Source organism: Euphorbia lathyris, chromosome 7, assembly GCF_963576675.1.
Source record: "Euphorbia lathyris chromosome 7, ddEupLath1.1, whole genome shotgun sequence".
Classification (NCBI taxonomy): Eukaryota; Viridiplantae; Streptophyta; class Magnoliopsida; order Malpighiales; family Euphorbiaceae; genus Euphorbia; species Euphorbia lathyris.
In genome coordinates this window covers 39,882,105-39,903,546 of record NC_088916.1, presented here as the reverse complement: position 1 = coordinate 39,903,546, position 21,442 = coordinate 39,882,105, and the positions used below count along the sequence as shown (strand labels likewise).

At 37.8% G+C, this 21,442-nt stretch overlaps 1 protein-coding gene across 3 annotated transcripts; it reads left to right on the top strand.

Annotated features, from left to right (window-relative positions):
* The first annotated feature begins 235 nt into the window (after positions 1–235).
* LOC136201187 (probable rhamnogalacturonate lyase B) lies at positions 236–12,784 on the top strand. 3 transcript variants are annotated; one of them, XM_065991779.1, is made up of 12 exons: positions 236–299; positions 374–558; positions 620–739; positions 814–933; positions 1,007–1,148; positions 5,153–5,323; positions 11,192–11,347; positions 11,415–11,745; positions 11,826–11,982; positions 12,056–12,172; positions 12,249–12,375; positions 12,457–12,784. In XM_065991779.1, the coding sequence occupies exons 1-12, from the start codon at positions 258–260 to the stop codon at positions 12,700–12,702; spliced, it is 1,914 nt and encodes a 637-aa protein (XP_065847851.1). In that variant the 5' UTR covers positions 236–257; the 3' UTR covers positions 12,703–12,784. The 3 variants fall into 3 exon arrangements, with proteins under 3 accessions (XP_065847851.1, XP_065847850.1, XP_065847852.1); XM_065991778.1 differs by having other exon boundaries at positions 602–739; XM_065991780.1 differs by having other exon boundaries at positions 245–303; positions 374–739.
* The last annotated feature ends 8,658 nt before the right edge of the window (positions 12,785–21,442 follow it).

The window sequence follows — 21,442 nt, the reverse complement described above, 5'->3', positions numbered from 1 at the left end:
GAAATGGAAAAGAATAAAAAAGACATAAATTAATGTGATTATCGGTAGAATAAGTAGTTTTACCTTGAAAGAAAAATGTGGAAGAAGGAAAGAAAAGAAAAAAAGACATCCAAGATGTTAAGTTCCTTGTACGAGTGCCTCTTACCAAACAAATACTTGTCTTGCCCACCAAGTAAAGTAAAGTAAAGAGAGTATATATATATGCTTATTCACATTAATTCCTAATTAAATTAAAGATTTGCAGCTGGAATTGAAGTATGTCTAGTCCAGGAGTTCGGTTGCATATTGAAGATGAATATGTAGGTAGTTGAATTTCATATATATTATATTATATTTATTTGTGGAGTGGAGGATTGAGTATCCAAATGTACAGGTGGTGGTAGAAAACGGAATAGTTGAAGTTAGATTATCAAATCCAGGAGGAATAGTGACCGGAATACAATACAATAATGTGGACAATTTACTCCAAGTTGATGTTGACGACCAAATTCACAGAGGTTATTGGGACCTTGTTTGGAGTGATGCAGGAACCTCAGGGACCACTGGAACCTTCGATGTGTATGTATATTACTCTTTTCTTTTTCCATTTCCATTTTAAAAGATGTATGTATGTATGCAGGTTTGAAGGCACAAATTTGAGTGTTATTGTGGAAAATGAAGAACAAGTGGAGATCTCATTCACCAGAAAATGGGATCCATCTCTTCAGGGAAACCTTGTGTCTTTAAATTTGGACAAAAGGTGCTTGCAATTATCTATAATCTTTTAAACCATATGGAGGAATTAACAAAACAACATGATGCATTTCATTTCAGGTTTATAATGCTTCGTAACTGCTCAGGATTTTACTCGTATGCTATTTTCGAGCATTTAGGGGAATGGCCTCCTTTTAACCTTCCAGAAACAAGAATCGTCTTCAAGCTCAGAAAAGACAAGTAACAATTATTAATTATTAATTACCAAGAATTTCAGATTAAACTCTAAACTCTAATTTGGTGTACGTTGTAGATTTCATTACATGGTTGTAGCAGATAACAGGCAAAGATTTATGCCTCTTCCTGACGACCGATTACCTGAAAGATGCAAAACCCTTGATTTTCCTGAAGCTGTCTTGCTTCTTGATCCTCTCGAGCCTCAATTCAAAGGAGAGGTAGCTACCCCTACCCTACTTCTTTCAATTTAACTTCTTATCAAACCAAAACTCTACTTAAAACAAACAACATCTCTTAGCTTAATTGTGGACAGAGGCTCAAAAACAACTGACTTAGTTAGGATGTTTTTTCCATTAAAAAAAAGGCTATATAGTTCCATCAAATGATTCATGACTATCCCCAACGGAAAACAATAGTCTACATATTAATCTCATAAATGATAAAAAGACCTTTACCCTTATCCATCAAACATTGGATGAAGGTAGCCCAAGCTACCACCTGGGAAATCTTGCGAGTTCAAAGTACAATTTCGGTTTACTTTATTCAAAATCTGACGAATTCAAATTAGTTGGGTAAAGTTATAGTGATTGGGCTTGTGATAACGATGACCGAAAAAGTACAACTGATTTTATATTTTTTTTCTTAGTGACACGACATTCACATAGACTTTCAAAACCAAGCGATCGTGATATTTTTTATATGTGAAGTTGAATATGTCGGTGCAAGTTGTGTATAACATCTAATTTGACTTTGAAAATTGTTAAAGGAATTTCAGATGATTGAACATGATCTAATAAGTTTGCATTGCCGCTAGCAAATAATCCAGTGTTTTATGGTTAGACTAAACATATTGACACAAGGTACAATTTGATTCAAGAATGTATTGAACAAATGAAGGAGACAATGAAATACGTGAAGGCACAAGACCAAATTGCAGATATATTGACGAAGCCGCTAAACATTAGGTGTTCAGACAATTGAGAGCTCAATTGGAAGTCACATAAAATAAAGTTTAATGGGGGTGTTAAAATAATTTTAAAATTAAACTTAATTTTGTTATAGAAAAAACTTAAAAACAGACAAAGAAAAAATGAGACACATAAAGTAATAAGTTTATGGCAAAAAATTAGGATAAGAAAAATCTTATTTGGTGTTCGAAATTGAAGATAAGAAAAGCGTGGTTAACCATAGAATATGTACTAAATTGATGACTTGAAGCCTTCTTGATCTAGAATACCACCAGAAATTAAATTAAGCATCAATTGGGAACATGTCTGACTTCTTTGAGAATGAGTGTGCAACCTATATTTTTCTTCATACGAATGTCACCAATTCTAAATTTTTTAGAACAACCATTACTGCCCATCTTCATTGTTCTAAAATCTCCCAGTTTGTACGTGGTTAAGAACTCCCTGTTAGGAGTGATATGATAACATGCTCTAATGTCAATTACCCATTCCGTCTTATCATGATTTGAGACTTGTAAACATTCTTTTTCATGATTGAAGGTAAAGACCACAATCTCCTCTATTGTGCAGTTGTATTCTTGTCATGTTCTTTGTTATTCCCCTCCTTCTGTTCTCGGTTCAATTTGTGGCAATTCCTTCATAAATGGCCTTCTAGTCCATAGTGGTATCATTTGACTCTAAATCTGGACTTCGATCTTTCTCTAGACTTGTCTCCTCCTTTAAATTTATCGAGATTGCTAGGACCTCTAGTTTTGGTCTGCCTCTATGTTCTAGGATAAGGGCTTGACCATTATCGATGATTGTAGCTCTCCTAATTGTCTCCTCATTGAGCAAGGTACTCAAAACGTGGTTGATCAATAACTTTCCATCAGGACTCGAATTACTCAATGATACCACCAATGTGTCCCAACTCCTCCATAAAGTGCTAAGTAACAATAAGGATTGAACCTTATCTTCCAATACAATCTTCATAAAAGATGAATGGTTGATAACACTGTGGAATTCATTTAAATATCAGCAATCGTGTTACCTTCCTTATATTTAAGGTTGACAAGCTTCATTATCAGGAACAATTTGTTGCCAACTATTTTTTAATCATACAACTCTTGCAACTTCTTCCACAGTTCATGGGCAAACATTTTCTCAGATACATGGTGGAATACGTTGAAATCTAGCCATTGACGAATTGTTTTGATGGCCTTTCTATTCAACTTGTTCCATTCTAGATCCTACATGTCCTTAGGCTTGGTTTATTCTCCTTCTATTATTTTATGTATATCTTTGTTGTATAAAAATATCCTCTATCATTGGCTTCCAAATTGAACAGTTTGAATCGTTCCATTTAATCATGGAAGTTGAAGAAGAACCTTCCATTTTAATTATACAACCACTTGTGTGAAATCAAGGCTCTGATACCACTTGTTAGGATCCCGTAAATTAAATTGGTAACAAGGTGATGTATATAAATTAAAATATAGTAATAATAATATGAGGATAAAAAATAAATCAACAAAAAGACACAAGTTTATGTGGAAAACCTTTTTGTAAGGGAAAAATGACGGGTCAGTGAAAATAACTCCATTAATATCAATAAGGAGAAGATAGAGTAAATTACATCAAAGGTATCTAAAATATACCACAGTTCACACTTTGGTACCTGAATTATATTTTGTCTCAAAAATATATCTTGGGTATGGTTAACCGGACAATTTAATAATTTTAACAGGCAGTAAGCAGTAAATTCGAATTTGCTCATTTATTTAACAATTTTTAAAATTTTCACTATTTATTTGACAATTTTTATTTAAAAATTAAAAAGATCAACTCTCTCCTTTCTCCTTTGAATGTATCTCTTTCCTCTGTTTCCCTCTCCTCTCCAACAAAAAAATTCTCCTTCTCTCTCTACATTGTTGTTCATCTCACAAAATACCAAAATCTTTTATAATTAATTCTCTAGTCTCCTTCAACCAAACTCTATTTCTGTTGCATTTGATGCTGATGCAACACCACCCTTGACAAGAGACGGGGCTGAAGAAGAAGACGATGTAAAGAAAATCTGATACCGGAGGAAAACCAAGATAGAAGATTGAAGACACCTTAACATCGAACAAATCATTTTCTTCCTCTCTTTCTACCCAGATCTCTCTTTCTCGAGCTCCACCACCGGCAGCAACAATAACCCCTCTTATTTATAAAAAAAACGCATGAATAAAGAATAAAGAAGATGAATCCATCCAAGTGAACTCTATGGGTGTTTGGGGCTTTGTTCTGGAAATTAATTGCAGGTAAGAATGTTCATTATCAAATCTCCAAATCTCTCTCTTCAAACTTGGTGTAGTATATCATGGAAGAAAAGAACGGACAGGAACATCATTGATTTTATTTTTGGAGAGAGAAAGGAAACAAGAGAGAGAAACAAAAGAAAAAGGAAGAAAAAGGAAGAAGAATAACTTTTGCTTATGTTCAGTTACTGCAAATGAGAATAGAAGAGAGAAAGAACGGAAGAGGGATAGAAAGAAATAGCATAAAAAAGTCAAAATTTTAATTGAAAATGGTCAAAACTAGTGTTGACCGACTAATGACCGGCTAAATGCATTAAATTGTCCGGTCACCATTACTTAAGGAATATTTTTTAGACAAAATTAATTGAGTTACCAAAGTGTGAAATGTGGTATATTTTAGGTACCTTTACTGTAATTTACTCGGAAAAGATAAGAATTAAGACTCTCTCAAGTATACCCAAACTTGAAGTATGCAATAATTTAGGAGACAATTTGAATACCCAGATTGTAACCTTACACCTCTCAGTTTAGTATTTCCTTTGAACTCTCAACTCTCAACTCCCATCTCTATTTTTCTCTTTTTTATAGGAAGATCGAACTCTATAAAATGAAACTTATTTTTCTTGATGCATTTTACTTCTCCAAGTAAGGGTATTCATAGAAAATTTTGATCAAATTCTCAGTTTGGCCAACAAATGCAATTGATGCATTCATATACACTATTTGACAAACTTTCTCTACCATTCCTATTGGTGCCATCGTCCAAAGAAATGTAAACAATATGAGTGTAGACATAACAAGATTCAACTAAACAAATATTGAGATAAACTTAAAAAGGATGTAATGAAATAAAGAATATCAAAATTTAAGAGCTCCAATGAAAATATTGAGAGTTAATCAACAAAACATAAGTAATCTAATTATGATATGATTCATATGTGCAAGTAACAAAGTAGTTTTTGGATGTTGCAGGTGGATGATAAGTATGAATATTCATGTGAGAACAAAGATCTAAATGTTCATGGTTGGATATCCTATAATCCGCCAATCGGATTCTGGCACATCAACCCTAGTAGTGAGTTTCGGTCTGGTGGTCCACTCAAACAAAACCTTACATCCCATGTTGGCCCATATACTCTTGCTGTAAGTTTTTTTTTTTTTTTTTTTTGAAATAATCTCTCTTATGCACACATAGGAAATTTTAGTTTAACGAAGATATTTTTATGATAAACTTGAAGGAAGATTTCTAATTAAAAAGACTAGATTCAATCCTTTAATTTCTACTATTTAGATTGATGAAAATGGCGTACAAAATAAAGTTATATAAATTTATACCATCTCTTTAGGGTTTAAAATATTACATAAACGGTCTTAGAAAATAATATAAAGTAAGGGTAAAAATGAAAATAAATAAAAACATAATGAATTTCGAGCAGAATTTAGATTGTCCCTCTAAAACCCTGGATGAACATTTAGTTTAAGAAAGCGATGATTCAAATTTTAAAATCGGAAATAGAATCGGAATCAAAATATTAGAAAATAAGAATTGGGTGTCTTTTAACTTGTACATGTAATTGTTAAACAAAATTACAGATGTAATGTTTGGAATATTCAGCATCTTATTCATCAGAAAAGATTGGCTATTTAAAGACTTGCAAATAACAGAAAAGAGAGAAACTAGTATCACGTAAGATACTTCAAAAACAGAATCCTAAACAAAGTCCACTAGCCTAAAGACTGGAAATTGTTTTAACAGCAGTTAAAACAGTAAAACAACTTCAATTTGAATTCTAACCTATCAAACCCTCCCTTAAACTAAGCAGATTGCTTCGTATAATTATGGCGATTCACATACTCCAAGTAGACTTCTAAGCTTCTGAAATTGTTCTAGCTTGAGTGGCTTAGTTAGGATGTTCGTGACTTGATCATGTGAACCACAATGAACTAAACGAACTGCACCTTCATTACACATATCCCTTAAGAAATGGAAACAGACTGCAATATGCTTACTCCTCTTGTGCATTACTGGATTTTTGGACAACTTTATTGTAAAATTGTTGTCACAGTAAATAGTTGTGCATTGATCACCATTGCAGCCAAGTTTTGTAAGGACCATCTTCATCCACATTGCTTGACAGGCACATGCTGATGCTGCTACATATTCAGCCTCCATTGTTGATAGCGTCACAATCGGTTGCTTTCTAGATGACCAAGCTACTGCCCCTGAACTCATCATAAACGCATACCCTGTAGTACTTTTCCTATCCTCCAAACATCCCGCATAATCACTATCGGTGTAGGCAATCAACAAGCCATTTGTCTTCTTTTGATATAGGATGCCGAGATTAATGGTTCCTTTTACATACCTTAGCACCCTTTTTGCAGTCATGAGATGAAGCTCTGTAGGTTGAGACATGTACCTACTAATTAAGCTTACTACATACATCAAATCTGGATGAGTTGATGTAAGATAAATCAAACTTCCAACAAGTTGCTTGTAGAGAGTGCTGTCAACAGAAATTCCATGCTCATCCTTCAAAATTTTACAACCAGGAACTATAGGATTTGAAACAGCATTGCAGTCCTCCATTCGAAATCGCTTAAGCACATCTCCTGCATATTTCTTTTGACTGATGAAGATTCCATTTTCATCTTGCTGCACCTCAATTCCGAGAAAGTACTTCATCTTCCCTAAGTCTGTCACATTGAACTCCTTCATCATTGATTGCTTAAAGTCTCCCATCATTTCTTCATCATTCCCAGTATATCTTAGATCATCAACATATAAACTTACAATTAAAAGTGTACCTCGAATGTTAATCTTTACAAATAGTGTTTGCTCACTAGAACATTTCTCAAATCCTTCTTTTGAGAAGTAAGCTTCAATGCGACTAAACCAAGCTCGAGGGGCTTGTTTTAGTCCATAAAGGGCTTTTCTCAGTTTATATACTTTATTAGGATCTTCCTTCTTCTCAAATCCCTTAGGCTGCTCCACATACACATCCTCCATCAATTCGCCATGTTAGAATGCTGATTTCACGTCCAGCTGATACACCTTCCATTCCTTCTGAGCAGCTAGAGTAAGGATCATTCTGACAGTGTCCATACGAGCTACTGGTGCAAAGACTTCAGCATAATCGATTCCATATTGTTGTACATATCCTTTTGCGGCCAATCGGGCTTTGAATTTTTCTACTTCACCATGCTCATTCAACTTTGTTTTGTAGACCCATTTTACTCCAATCCGCTTTGCACCTTTTGGTAAATCAGTGAGGAACCATGTATCATTCTTCTCTATGCTTTTAATTTCGGCCTCCATAGCTTTTTGCCAATTTTCATTTTTGACGGCCTCTTCAAAATTCACAGGATCTGTACCTGCACTAACAGCAAAGTTAATGTTAATTTCTTCACTTTCTGAGAGTCCTTCTCCACTTACATAATCATTCGACCAGCTAGGTGGTCTCCTGATTCTTGCTTCCGTATCAGAATTTGATGAAGAACTGGATTTTGAAGAAGTTGTACTTGTCACATTTTCATCTTCAGTTACAATATTATTATCTTCGTTGGCAGCAAAATCATTATCTGTTGCATTGGGTTCAGCCAATTCAACTTCATTTTGAGCGGCCACTTCGTCTTCATTTTCACCCCACTCAAGCTCAATAAGCAATTGCTGCTCATAGCTCTTTCCCTAATCCCACCTTTTCTTTTCTTCAAACACAACATCTTTACTGATTACTACTTTCTTTGCAACAAGATCGTAAGTTTTATAACCTTTTGATTCATCACTGATCCCTAGGAGAACGCCACTTATACTCTTGTTGTCCATCTTGGTTCTTTTGGCATCTGGTACGTGTATATAACATACGCATCCAAAGACTCTAAAATGCTCAATTGATGGCTTTACTCCACTCCAAACTTCTTCTGGCGTTGCATCCTCCACAGCTACAGTAGGGCACCGATTAAGCACATAGATCCCCCACTTCACTGCTTCTGGCCAAAAGGATTTTGGAATTCCTTTCTCATACAACATACTCCTCACACAGTTCATCACTGTGCGGTTCTTCCTTTCTACGACTCCATTTTGCTGAGGTGTATACGTCGTTGTTAATTGCCTTCTAATTCCACTTTCTCTACAAAAATCATTAAACTCAATAATGTGAACTCTCCTCCTCGATCTGTTCGTAAACACTTGATAGCAAGACCTGTTTCTTTCTCAAGAAAGATCTTACAGAGTTTGAACATAGCAAATGTTTCCGACTTTACACGAAGAAAATATGACCAGGCTTTTCGGATATAATCATCAATCAAGCATAGCACATATTTTCTTTCACTATTAGAAATATGCGAACTTCGACCACACAAATCAGCGTGAATAAGCTCTAACGTCTGAGTTGTTCTCTAGTTGCTTCTTTTTGGAATGGGCTCCCTGTGTTGTTTTCCTTTCAAACAATCAACACACACATCATTTGAGAGTGTTAATTGAGGTAGGCCTTGAACCATCTTCTTTTGCATCAGAGTTTTGAGACTTGTGTTGGTAATGTGTCCCAATCTGCAGTGCCATAGGTGAGTGAGATCCTCAGTTGCTGTGTTGAAACAAACTTCTTGTTTTGGATGTGAAAACATAGGCACCGTCTTTGCTACCAAAATAAACATTCGATTTGCCGTCATATTGGTTTGAATGATCTCTTTGAGGATGGAAAATTTTGCACATTCCATATCCTATTTAGATGGAAAGACCTCTCTCCTAAAGTTGCCCTATACTCAAGAGATTATTTTTGAGCTCATGCACACAAAAAAACATCAGCAACAACGAAATTCACATCATCTACCTCCATTTTGATGCTTCCCTTACCAGAAACTTGCATTCTGGTATTGTTCCCCTGCTTCACATTTTGTTGTGCAATTTCCTCAAATTCAGAAAATATAGCCTTATTACCACACATGTGATTACTGCATCCTGAATCCAAAAACCAAATGTCTTCTCTCTTTGCACTAGCTTCATCAATATAGGCCATCAACAACATCTCCTCCTCCTCATCTAGCTCAGCATAATTTGATAGTTTTCCCAAAGTGGGACATTCATACTAGAAATGGCCAAGATTGTGACACTGATAGCATTGCACAGTGGCTTTGTTAAACGGTGATCTTCCTCTTCCTCTGCCTTCTCGAATTGCTCATTGTCCTCTTCCTCTTCCCGCTCTCTCTTCATGAGTCACTTTCAGCAATACTTGTTCTTCCCCATCAACATTCTTCATTCTCTGCTCATGAATAAGCAGACTTCTTTGAAGTTCATCTACTCTTAGAGTGTCAACATTATTCGACTCTTCAATAGAGCAAACAACGTAATTAAATTTCGACACCAGTGATCTGAGAATCTTCCCTGTTATTTCCCTTTCCTGCACGATCTCTCCACTTTCATGTGTTTGGCAATGGAAAGAGTTCGCCCGAAACATGCATTAACTGTCTCTCCTTCCTTCATTCTGAGAACTTCAAATTCTGTCTTCAACGTTTGCAACTGAGCTCTCTTCACCCTCGTGGAACCCTTGAATTTCTGCTTCATGGAGTCCCATATTTTCTTTGAGGTATCATCGTTGAGGATAGTCTCCATAATTTCTCTATCGATAGCTTGATAGAGATAATTTTTAATCTTCCTGTCTTTCAACTGCTGCTCCTCTATTGCCTTCATCTGTGCTTCAGTCGCCTGAGTTCCTGCTGGAACCGAATCAATCCCCTCTTCAATTAGACTCCAATATTCCTTTGCACGAAGGAAATTTTCCATCAGCTTTGCCCAGTGTTCGTAATATCCATCAAATTTGGGAATCGCAGGTTCTACAAATTTTCCATTTGTGCCGCTACACTCAGACATCTCTCTCTTTTCTTTTCTTACGAACACTTGAATGCTTTCTCTCTCACTCTGCGTTTCACGCAAACTGAAACTTTCAGTGTTTCAATCAAACTGAAACTCTTTGTGTTTCACTCAAACTGAAACCCTAGATGCAGGCTCTGATACGAAATGTTAAACAAAATTACTGACGTAATGTTTGGAATATTCAGCATCTTATTCATGAGAAAAGATTGGCTATTTAAAGCCTTACAAATAACAGAAAAGAGAGAAACTAGTATCACATAAGATACTTCAAAACCAGAATCCTAAACAAACTCCACTAGCCTAAAGACTAGGAACTTATTTAACAGCAGTTAAAACAGTAAAACAACTTCAATTTGAATTCTAACCTATCAGTAATCAATCACCTAAAGTTCCACAAATAGTTAGATGCTCCTTTTAAATAATTAGCTTCTATCACTATGTACTCATCCCTCTCATTACTAACCATATTTCAATTATTAGGTAAACAAAGAGCTAAATCATTTTAAAAGATACTTGAAAAGGTGAAGATTGTGGCCAGTATAAAAAGTAATTTAGATCTCTATTTAAGTAATGTGGTACCTATATTAAATCATAACTCTAATACCATGAAAGAAAATGAATCCATTCTGTAGAAAGTATCTATTACAATCCTTTAAACTACTAGAAACATGCAAGTTGTGTGAACATTGCTGAGTTTGTCAGATATTAATATGAATTGGCTATTAACTATCAGCTTAACCTTTTAGTTCAAGTGGTTCCTTAACATGGTATGAGAGCCTCTTGATGTTAGATATTAATATGAATTGGATCTTAATTATCAGCTTAAGCTTTTATTTAAGATCGAATTCATATTAATATTTGACAGAGCTGTCATATTCGACCGTTAATAACAATACTAAAAAACTATTTTATTCCATATTCCAATAGCTAATTTGAGAAAAATTGTAATTTGAAAGGCGAAATTGTGAATTCCAAATTTAAAGATTTAAGCATTTATTTAATGGATGGGAGTTAATAGAGTGGATGTTGGCTCTATCAGGGCAAAGCAAAATGTCATTTTGTGTCAAAATAATAAAAGTAGGCCAACCAAGAGAAAGAGAATGGTTATTGTCTATGTTGTATAATTAAGTGTTTAAATGTAGATGTTTCTGAGTGCTCATTATGGTGGAGAGGATCTGGTACTGAAATTGAGTGAAGGTGAAGCATGGAAGAAAGTGTTTGGACCAGTTTTTGTATATCTTAATTCTGTAGAGGATAAGTTGGATGCACTCTCACTCTGGGACGATGCTAAACAGCAGGTAGCTTTCTATAAATAAGAATTAATATATTGACAAGGTTTTATAATAAAATTGGGTTGTATTGTAGATGTTAAAGGAGGTTGAGAGTTGGCCTTACGATTTCCCAGCTTCAAAGGATTTCGCACACTCTGATGAACGAGGTCAAATTAGTGGTAGATTACAAGTAGAAGATAGCAACAAGTGCATAGCAGCAAATGGAGCTTATGTTGGATTAGCAGCTCCAGGAGATTTGGGATCCTGGCAAACAGAATGCAAAGGTTACCAATTCTGGTGTAAAGCTGATGAAAATGGCAATTTCTGCATAAACAATGTACGGATTTGTGATTATAATCTTTATGCTTGGGTTCCTGGTTTTATTGGGGATTACCGTAATGATGTTGTCATTAACATAACGGCAGGTACGAACGTACATAGCATTAATTATCCATTTCTCATTTTCATATCCTTCATCTCATTAATATTAACATAATGCCTATAGGATGTGACATTAACTTGGGTGATGTTGTTTACACACCTCCAAGACATGGTCCAACATTGTGGGAAATAGGGATTCCAGATCGATCCGCCGCAGAATTTTACATTCCTGATCCTAACCCTAACTATATCAACAAACTTTATATCAATCATCCTGACAGGTCAATCCTCCAATTAAATGACTCTTTAAGTTGTTATGATTGTCTTGTTTATATATTTGTGTTGTGTGTTCAGATTTAGGCAATATGGGTTATGGGAAAGGTACGCAGAGTTGTATCCTGAGAAAGATTTGGTGTACATTGTTGGTGTGAGTGACTACAGAAAAGACTGGTTTTTTGCTCAAGTAAACAGGTTGTTCACCTAAACCTCGTCATCAGGAATTAAGAATTAAGAATTAAGATTAATACTAATACTAATAGCATTTCAGGAAGAAAGATGATGGCACCTATGAAGGAACAACGTGGGAAATCAAGTTCAAGCTTGGCAAACTAGATAAAACTGCTACTTATAAGCTACAATTGGCTTTGGCAACTGCTAATGTTGCACAACTCCAAGTACGCATGTAATTTAATCAAAGCAACGCCATTTTCAAATCATTTGGTTTAATTTTTTTTTTTTACTTTTTTCTTAAAAAGATTCGGGCAAATGATGCGAAAGCAAAAGATCCTCTCTTTTCAAGTGGAGAAATTGGACATGACAACACAATTGCAAGACATGGAATTCATGGGTTGTACCGCCTCTACGGCATAGAAATACAAGGCACTGAATTGGTGGAAGGGGATAATTCCCTATTTCTAACACAAACAAATACAACCACCCCTGTTCAAGGTCTCATGTACGACTACATCCGCTTTGAAGCTCCTCCAACTTCTCTTTCCTAAATCTAACTCCCATCCTTTTTACATATATTGTAACCTCATCTTATACGAGACTAAAGTTTTAAGAATATATTTATTTCATTAAGGGAAATGTACAAAAATAAACATTATAGTTTGAGTTATTTTCAAACATAGACTATCTGGTTTAAAAATTTATAAATTGGTACTTTGATGTTGATTCCGTTAGCAAAGACAATCAAAAATTATAACACCGTTCAAAATTGCTGATATGTCAATATTGGTCAAAATGTTAGAAGGGTATTTTTGTCAATTTTTCCCTATTCTCAATTGTTGTGTCTTCTCTCTCCTTCAAAAGCCAAGGAAGCAGATGACTCACTAGGACAGATGCATGCAGAGTCTAATCTAATGAAAAGCTTGTTTAATCTCTTTTAGATCTTAATCTATTATTAGATTCTCGCACAAACTCGTAATATGTCTTTTCATTTCTCTTCCCTTTTCCGTTTAGAAATGTTCTGATGCCAATTCACGATTGAAGCTTCAAGTTCATTAATGGCAGAATTGAATTCTAGAGAAGAAACCAATTGCAGAAGATTTAATCCATTTATCTGTACTCCTCTATGGAGAAACACAGGAAATCAATATTGTTCAGTAGAGGAGATGATAAGAAAGAGCAGCACTTGAAAGGAATTCGGGGAGAGATAAAATAAGATAATTATTTTGGGATATTTTCGGGAAATACATGAGTGCTACTATTTTGGTCTTATCTTATTGTAACTCTAGAAAGTTTCTAGAGAACACCCTCTTTGTACACCTGCTATTTTTAGTGGAAGAATTTATGTTGAAACACCTTTCCACGTGATTTTGGTTTGACAAAATTATTTAAGTTAATCTCATGATTAAGACAATTAAATTTAAGTGCTTTGATTTAATTGTGCTAATGTGTTTGTTCAATGTTGAGTATATTAATAAATGAAAACAGAAATAAAAAGTAAGACAGAACGAAGTCAGCATGAGCCACAGAAGCTGAGTAGAACACAACTCAGCATCATAGAAGAAAAGTCTTCTTCAGAACAAACGCTTGAAGACGAAGCTGACCAAAGACGCTGAGTAGAATGTTACTCAGTCTCCGATAAAGATAAAGATCGAAGGCAACATCAATTGAGTGAAGCTGAGTGTTCGTCAGGACAGCACCAATGATCCGTTAACTAGAAGACAAAGCCCGACAAAGGTCTGCACCAATTCAGAAGCCTCAGAATTACACCAAGAGACCTTTTCGAGACGCATGGATCAACTGGAATTTTGCAAGAAGACAAACTTGGCGCTAGAAGACGAAACCTGGCACAAGAAGATGAAACTGGCAAGCTTGACGCCTGCTAAATTCAGACGACAGGATTGGCATGCGGTTCTAAATGCTGACCAAATAAATGACGTAAGAAGACCGTTTGAATTCAACGGATAAGTCCGAATTCAAATCATTGGAGCTTCAGAAATTGCTATAAAAGGACAAGTTCATCACTGGATCTTTTGCCGAAATACAAGAAAGCACAGACAGAAAAACAAATCTTCACAAGAGTGAAAATCCAAAAGAGAAGCTGTCTAGATAGAAAAAGCAAATTCTTACACCCAAATCCAATCTCTGTGTAAAAGTCTAGAGTGAATTTGTATTCATCTAAAGTGTTCTTCATCTAGAAAGAACAAATTTGTATCAATTGTAAAGGTTGAGAAAGTGAAGCTGAGTACTCGGTTTCAGTACTCAGTGGTAGAGAAAATCTGAGTGTTCGGTCATAGCGCTCAGTAGGGTTGAGTAGACGAATAGAGGACGATACTCTTGCATACTCAATTGCTTTGTAAACGGTTTGTGCTCTACCTTTAAAGAGCTCAGTAGTGGATTGGAAAAAGCCCGGAAGGATTCTGGGGACTGGACGTAGGCGGTGAGGCCGAACCAGGATAAGACTGCTGAGTAATCTCTAACCCTTCTCTTGATATATATTTATGTGTTGATTGCTTAAATTACTCAGTATATAATTTGTATAAGCCGACGCTGAGTAATCAGAGTGCTGAGTTGGAAGCTGACCTTAAGTGTTATTTCTCAACTCACAAGTGAAACAGTTCTAGTCAGTCTGTGACTAAAGCTGTCTTACATCACGCCCAGCCTTGCTGACCAAAACTGAGTGAAGTTATTTAAAGAATCAAATTAAGTCAGCATAATTAAGCGAAAAAGTTACATTAGTTCCTAACCCCCCCCCCCCTTGGAACTAATCCTATTACATTACACGGGACCAACAATTTACTCTCGAGTTTGGTCGTGGAGTAGCCTGTAATGATGAACCACGTTAGATTATCGGTGTCATTTTTATTGATTATTTTGCTCGTCAATATTTATTTCTTAGAATAATTTTTCCCGTTATTCCCAACATATTTTACTAATTTAAGTTACTATTGTCGAGCTATATTGAGGACATTGTAGATCGAAAACGATAAACCCAAACTATTATTCAACCCTCTAAATAATTAGATCGGCTTAAGTAGATTTACTAATTATAACAAATAGTCTTTGTGGTTCGATCTCGTGCTTAGCACATTACTACTTGTTGTGATAGGATACACTTGTCCGATTAACTACCATATATTTTGCGAGCATCACTCTAACTAGGTCAGATTCAGCTCGCAATATGTGCCAACTATATATTTGGACTTATGAATGAGTTAAACCAATTAAGCAAAGCGTGAGACAAAGATTAAATCATACAAACAATTGAACAAACAAGAAACTTGAATTAATATTAAAGATGGAGAAATTTTCACGAAGATACAATGAGCCTAGGATTCATAGATTGGATCAAGAGGTAAATAAGATGTAAAAAAGTAAGAAAATCCCTTTCAGGGAACCTGTCTACCACTGCAGGCGTCTTCCTAGGACTTAAGGATGGAACCTTGAATAATCCTCGGGGAGCGGAGCTTGAGTGTTCTTCAATGGAGGATGAAGGAGATGGAGGAGATGGAGAGGATTCTTCAAGGGGAAAGGCTAGGGTTTTTACAAAGATGAAAGATATCTAATTTACATTAACAAAGTCCTATTTATAGTTGCGGTTTGAGTCCCAAATCTAATTGAATTTGTTTCCTGTTGCAGGTGAAGGAGTTGGGGTCAAATCGTGGCATCGTGGGGCCGGGAATCAGTCAAAAGACTGATTCCCAAGGCCAGATCGTCGAGATGGGCGAGCCAGCTTACCATGTTGGCCTCTGAGGGCTAGCTCGGCATGAGCTAGGTGCCAGCTCGCCGAGCTGGTCCGCCGCACTGGCAGTGCCAGCTCGTAGTTGGCCTAAAATGGCCAGTTTTGGCGAGCGACAGGTGCCCAAACGCTCCGAGTGACAACTGGGGGTCCCCGCGACGCGATTTTTGTCCGAAAATGTTCCTGTTTTGACCTGCACACGCACGTAAACTCCAAACAACATTAGTTCAGAGTCTAAATTGACCCACCAATCGCTTAATTTGAGTAAAAACTCTGTTTGGTGTGACTTTTGGTGGATCATTTATCCATAATAAATAATTGAAAGTTAACATACGTGCTAATTTGACAGTATTTGCCCAAGAACGATCAGAAAACGACCTCAAACTACAAAAGTACATAAAACATATACAAAATTCTTCAGTTCTTCCTGGGAAGCTTTAAGATCATTTGTGGCCTCCGTAAGCTTATCTTCCATCTCCTTTATCTTGTTGTCCTTGCTTTTGTTGAGGGTCGTCGCCAGGGCCGGCTCCAGGGGGAGTTCCCCTAGGCCGGCGCCTAGGGCCTTACAAAATTGTGATGCCTCAAATTCCTGATATATATTGTCCCGCCCTTCCCTTTTATTAATTTATTTTAAATAAAAATACTCCTTTCAAGTTTCAAACAGCATACTAGCCCACCTTCTTTTATATTCCTAATATTACACGTTGCATCTATTTATTTATTTTTTATAAACACTTATTCTTTTTTGATAAAATAAACCTTTATTCCAAATATTACACGTTGCATCTAATATTACACCTTGCATCTATGGTATTCCTTTTATTTTATATAAGAAACTTTCCTCTGTATTACTGAATATCTAAATTACATTGATCCTATGAACAAAAAGCTGAGATCCCAGCCGGTATATCCTCAACTTGAATAACTGGATTCCTAAGATTTCGTCCCAATCTAGCTAGTTCATGCGCTACAGAATTACCGGGTCGTTTTACATGAGAGTATTCTATCTTTTGGAACTCATTTGATAGAAAAATTAAATCTAAATATAGCATTGACCCAACTCCTAACATTGCTACCTGGCCTTGAAGTGTTTTCTTAAGGTTTTCATTATCCGTTTCTAGCACGACACTTCGCCAGCCACTGTCCCGTGCCAGCTCTAATCCCCATAGTGCAGCTTGCAGTTCTGCAATTTCGACATTCATATTGGTGTCAGTTCGTTTAGCAGCAGCCAGCATCACCTCACCCTGTTCATCTCGGATCACCACTCTGATACCTCCCGGTAACCCGTCCAGCCACGATGCATCAACATTAACCTTGACAGTTCCCCTTGTCGGCGCAAGCCATCTTGCTTGTTCCACTACAGTTGTTGTGTCGTGGTCCCGGGATTGCGCATCCCCATCAATCCCCTTTAATTTCCGCCACTCAGCTGTGAGGTCGTCCACCTTCTGCACAACATCAGATTGAGACACCAGGTCTGGTCGGTGGATTCATTGATTTTTGTCCATCCAGATCAGCCATGCCACCGTTATTATCTATTCAAATTATTCCTGTGACATGATATTACGCATCTGACCGAACCAATCCCTAACGCTCAGTGTTCTGGTTTTCCATCGGCGGTCATGTTGGAAGAGATTCTTCCAAATTTCCTTCGAAAATCGGCACTGAACCAACATGTGCAGCCTCGTTTCCTCCGTCAACCCGCATCTAGGATAGATTTTTGGTGCCATGATGCCTCTTCCTCAGAGTTTCTGATAGGTCAGAAGCACATCGTTGCACGCTCGCCATAGGAAATGTTTAATTTTAAGCGGGATGGTGAGGTTCCAGATCCATTTCCACCCATCCAACAGTTCAGCAGACGTAGACGCTCTACCCTCCTTATTCCTCCGTACGGTCTTCGCAAGCCAGTAAGCCGATTTGACTGTGAAATCCCCTGACCGCGAGCCTGACCAGTATAATTCATCCATTGGTAGGCATCGGCTTAAGGGGATTTTCTGAATTTCCTTGGCTTCATCCAAGCTAAACAGATTCCGCAACATATTCCACTTCCACTGCTTCGACTCCACATCAATGAGGCTGTCGACGGTTTCCATATTAACCTCTTCGAGTTTTGTCATTGGTTTCTTCACGTTCAGGGTAGGAACCCATCTCGCCTTCCAGATATCGATCTTCTGTCCATTCCCAACCTTCCAACAGATGCCTTTTTCAATTATCTCTCGTGCTTTAAACAAGCCTCTCCAAACATAACTACATTTATTTCCCACTCTTGCTTCAGTGAACTCACAATTTGGGAAGTATTTACCCTTGAACACTCTTGCAAATAGGTTGTTTGGATTAGCAATTAATTTCCATGCTTGCTTAGCCACCATTGCCAAGTTGAAAGATTCGAACCATCGAAATCCAAGCCCCCATCTTGTTTTGGTCTACACATATTATCCCAGGAGATCCAATGGATTACTTTTTTATTAGGAGACCCTCCCCACCAGAAGCGTTCGAGTAGACTCTGCACATCTAGACAGAAGGAATGAGGAACAATGAAGCATGACAGTAGATATTGAGGTATTGCCTGGGCTACTGCTTTAATGAGTATTTCCTTTCCCCCACTCGATAACAGACATTCACCCCATCCCTGTATTTTCTTGCTTAAGCGTTCCAGTAGGAATTGGAAAACCGCTTTTTTGGATCTCCCAATGATGGTCGGCATACCTAAATATTTAGGGAAGTGTCCCACTTCTTGCACACCCAAAGTCTGAATAAGGGCATCTCTTCTCTCCCGGCTCACACCTGCACTAAAAGAAATATCTGATTTCTCAAAATTTATCATTTGACCCGAGGCTCTCTCATACCCAGCCAGAATGTTCTTTACTACTCTTCCTTCCTCCAATGTTGCTCTCCCAAAAATTACTGAGTTGTTTGCAAACAATAGGTGACTGATCTCCGGACAATCCCGCCCTGCTCTTATCCCATGTAGCTGTCCGCTTTGGACTGGCTGGTTTAAATGGGCTGACAATCCCTCTGCACACAACACAAACATGTAAGGGGAAATTAGGTCACCCTGGCGGATTCCTCTCTCTGGTTTGACAAATCCGCTGGGTTGCCCATTAATTAGAAAAGAAAAGGAGGTCGACCTGACACAACTCATAATCAGCATAATAAACTTCGCAGGGTACCCCATTTTCATCATCATTTTCTCCAGAAATCCCCACTCTAATTTGCTGTATGCTTTGCTCATATCCAGCTTGAAAGCAAAAGCACCCTTTTTGCCTTTAAGTCGTGTTTTCATGGAATGGAATACTTCAAATGCAATAAGGGTGTTGTCTGTAATTGCTCTTCCAGGCACAAAAGCACTCTGGCTTTAACAAATAATCTCATTCAGGGTCTCTTCAATCTATTTGCCAGGACTTTTGACAGCACTTTATACATTACATTACATAAACTAATTGGTCTAAGTTCCTGCATTCTAGAAGGATTAGGAACCTTAGGAATTAGAGTGACGTAAGTATGATTCAATTTTTCCGGCATAGAACCACAATTGAAAAAATCTAAGGCCATTTTAGTTACATCAGACCCAACAATATCCCAAAAGCTCTAGTAAAAAAGAGAGGGCATACCGTCGGGGCCGGGGGCTTTGTCTGGATGGATTTGGAAAACAGCTTCTTTAACTTCTTCCGGTGTGAAGGGCTGGTTCAGAAATTCCTTGCTGTTGTCAGATAAAGAGCATTGCACCTTCTCAAGGAATTCATCCACCCCCTGCACTTGCCCGGCTGTAAACATACTTTTAAAATAGAGCTCAACGACTTTGCTGATATCCTCCTCCTTGTCAACCCACTCCCCTTGACCATTCTGCAATTGTCGAATTCTGTTCATGGACCTCCTCCCACTTGCATGGGCATGGGAAAATCCCGTGTTCTTATCCCCTTCGCACAACCACGCTACTCGTGCCCGTTGCCTCCACATAACTTCCTCCCTTAACTGTAACTCCGCAAGTTCCTCCTGTAAATTCACTTGTTGTTCATTATTCCTATCAGAAGTGACTTGTCCCTGAATCCGGAATAGCTTCCTCGTAGTCTGCTGTATTCTCTTTTGTATGTTTCCAAACGTCTTCCGGTTCCATCCCGAAAGCATTTTAGCACACTGTTTTACCTTCTCCCCTACGCACACCCCATCTTTGTTTTTCTCCCACGCTTCCATCACCACCTCCTTGAGACAAGCATCTCTCATCCACATTCGTTCTAACCTAAATCTGCGGGCCTGTTTCTTTGGGAGGTCCCTATTACAGTCCGTGCTTAGAAATATGGGGCAATGATCAGATCTGTAGCGTGTTAAGTGTGAAACACAATGGTTTGTTCCTGAGAGCATACGAACCTGTCAAGCCGTTCAAGGATTAATTCATTCTGTTTTCGGCCATTGGTCCACGTATACTTTAGTCCCGTGAATCCCATATCATTTAACCCGCAATCCTGGAGGCAGTCAGCGTAGTCTCTTAACTTACTCCACTCCTTATCTCTTCCGCCCACCTTCTCTGACGGATACAATATCTCATTGAAATCACCAAAACAAAGTAACGGATACGTATGGAGTTCTGACAAGTGCCTGAGTAACTCCCACGTATGGAATTTGTTGGTATCCTCGGGCCATCCATAGCACCCAATTCCTCTCTAGACCACCTCATTCGACATGTTCCTCACGAAGAAATATACACAGTGGTCCCCAAAGTTTTTAATCTCCACTTCAATCTCTCTTTTCCAAGCTAACAGCAGCCCCCCTCTTCTACCTCTTGGTGGGACACTGAAGAACTCATAACTGTTGTAGACTCTCTTAATTCCGCCTAGCTTATTATCGAACCTTTTAGTCTCCATTAGAAAGACTATATCCGGGCTATTCTCCCTCAGCTATTGTTTGAGGGCTCGGAATGCACGTGGGTTGCCCAGACCCCGTACATTCCAGCTGAAGATTTTCATAATTCCAGGTGGGGTCGTCCTGCGGCCTCCACCCTTTCTTCAACATCCTCTAGTGCATTCTCAGTTTCTTCCCCTCATCTACTGGTGTCATCTCAATATCATCATCCAACGGTCGTTTTTGTCGCTGTTTGGTTATCCTAGAATTCACTTCTTGTTGAATTGTTGGGGCCTTATACCCACAGACTAAACTTTTCATTCTAAATTTCCTTTGCTTTTTCTCTCCTCTTCCATCATTTCCACCAGCACTTCCCACCTGGAAGGTCACATTTATGGTGTTTAGGCTCAATTTTTCAGTGTTCGTGTTCGCTGCCGCTGCCCGGCTTGCTACCTCTATTTGAGCCACTGCTGCTTCAGTTTCAACCTCCTTCTGAACCCCTTGGCTTTCCTGAACCTGACTGATCGATTCTTCCCTCTCCACCCGATTACCCTGCCCCTCATTCTGCGCAAATGATTGGCGTTTTACAATTGAGTTGCTTCCTTCAATCGACTCGGATTGACTCCTCGACCCCTCTCCCTTTTTCCGCTCCTTATAACCGCAATTGAAGGCCTTTAATTTCATTGGTGTTGCTCGTAGACTGGATCCATAAGGCCAAT

Bases quoted from the DNA above. Each gene is read 5' to 3' on its own strand.
- LOC136201187 (XM_065991778.1), top strand. From the start codon at position 258: ATGTCTAGTCCAGGAGTTCGGTTGCATATTGAAGATGAATAT. The intron at 559-601 runs GTATGTATATTA...CCATTTTAAAAG, and splicing joins ACCACTGGAACCTTCGATGT to ATGTATGTATGTATGCAGGT. The intron at 12,376-12,456 runs GTACGCATGTAA...TTTCTTAAAAAG, and splicing joins CTAATGTTGCACAACTCCAA to ATTCGGGCAAATGATGCGAA.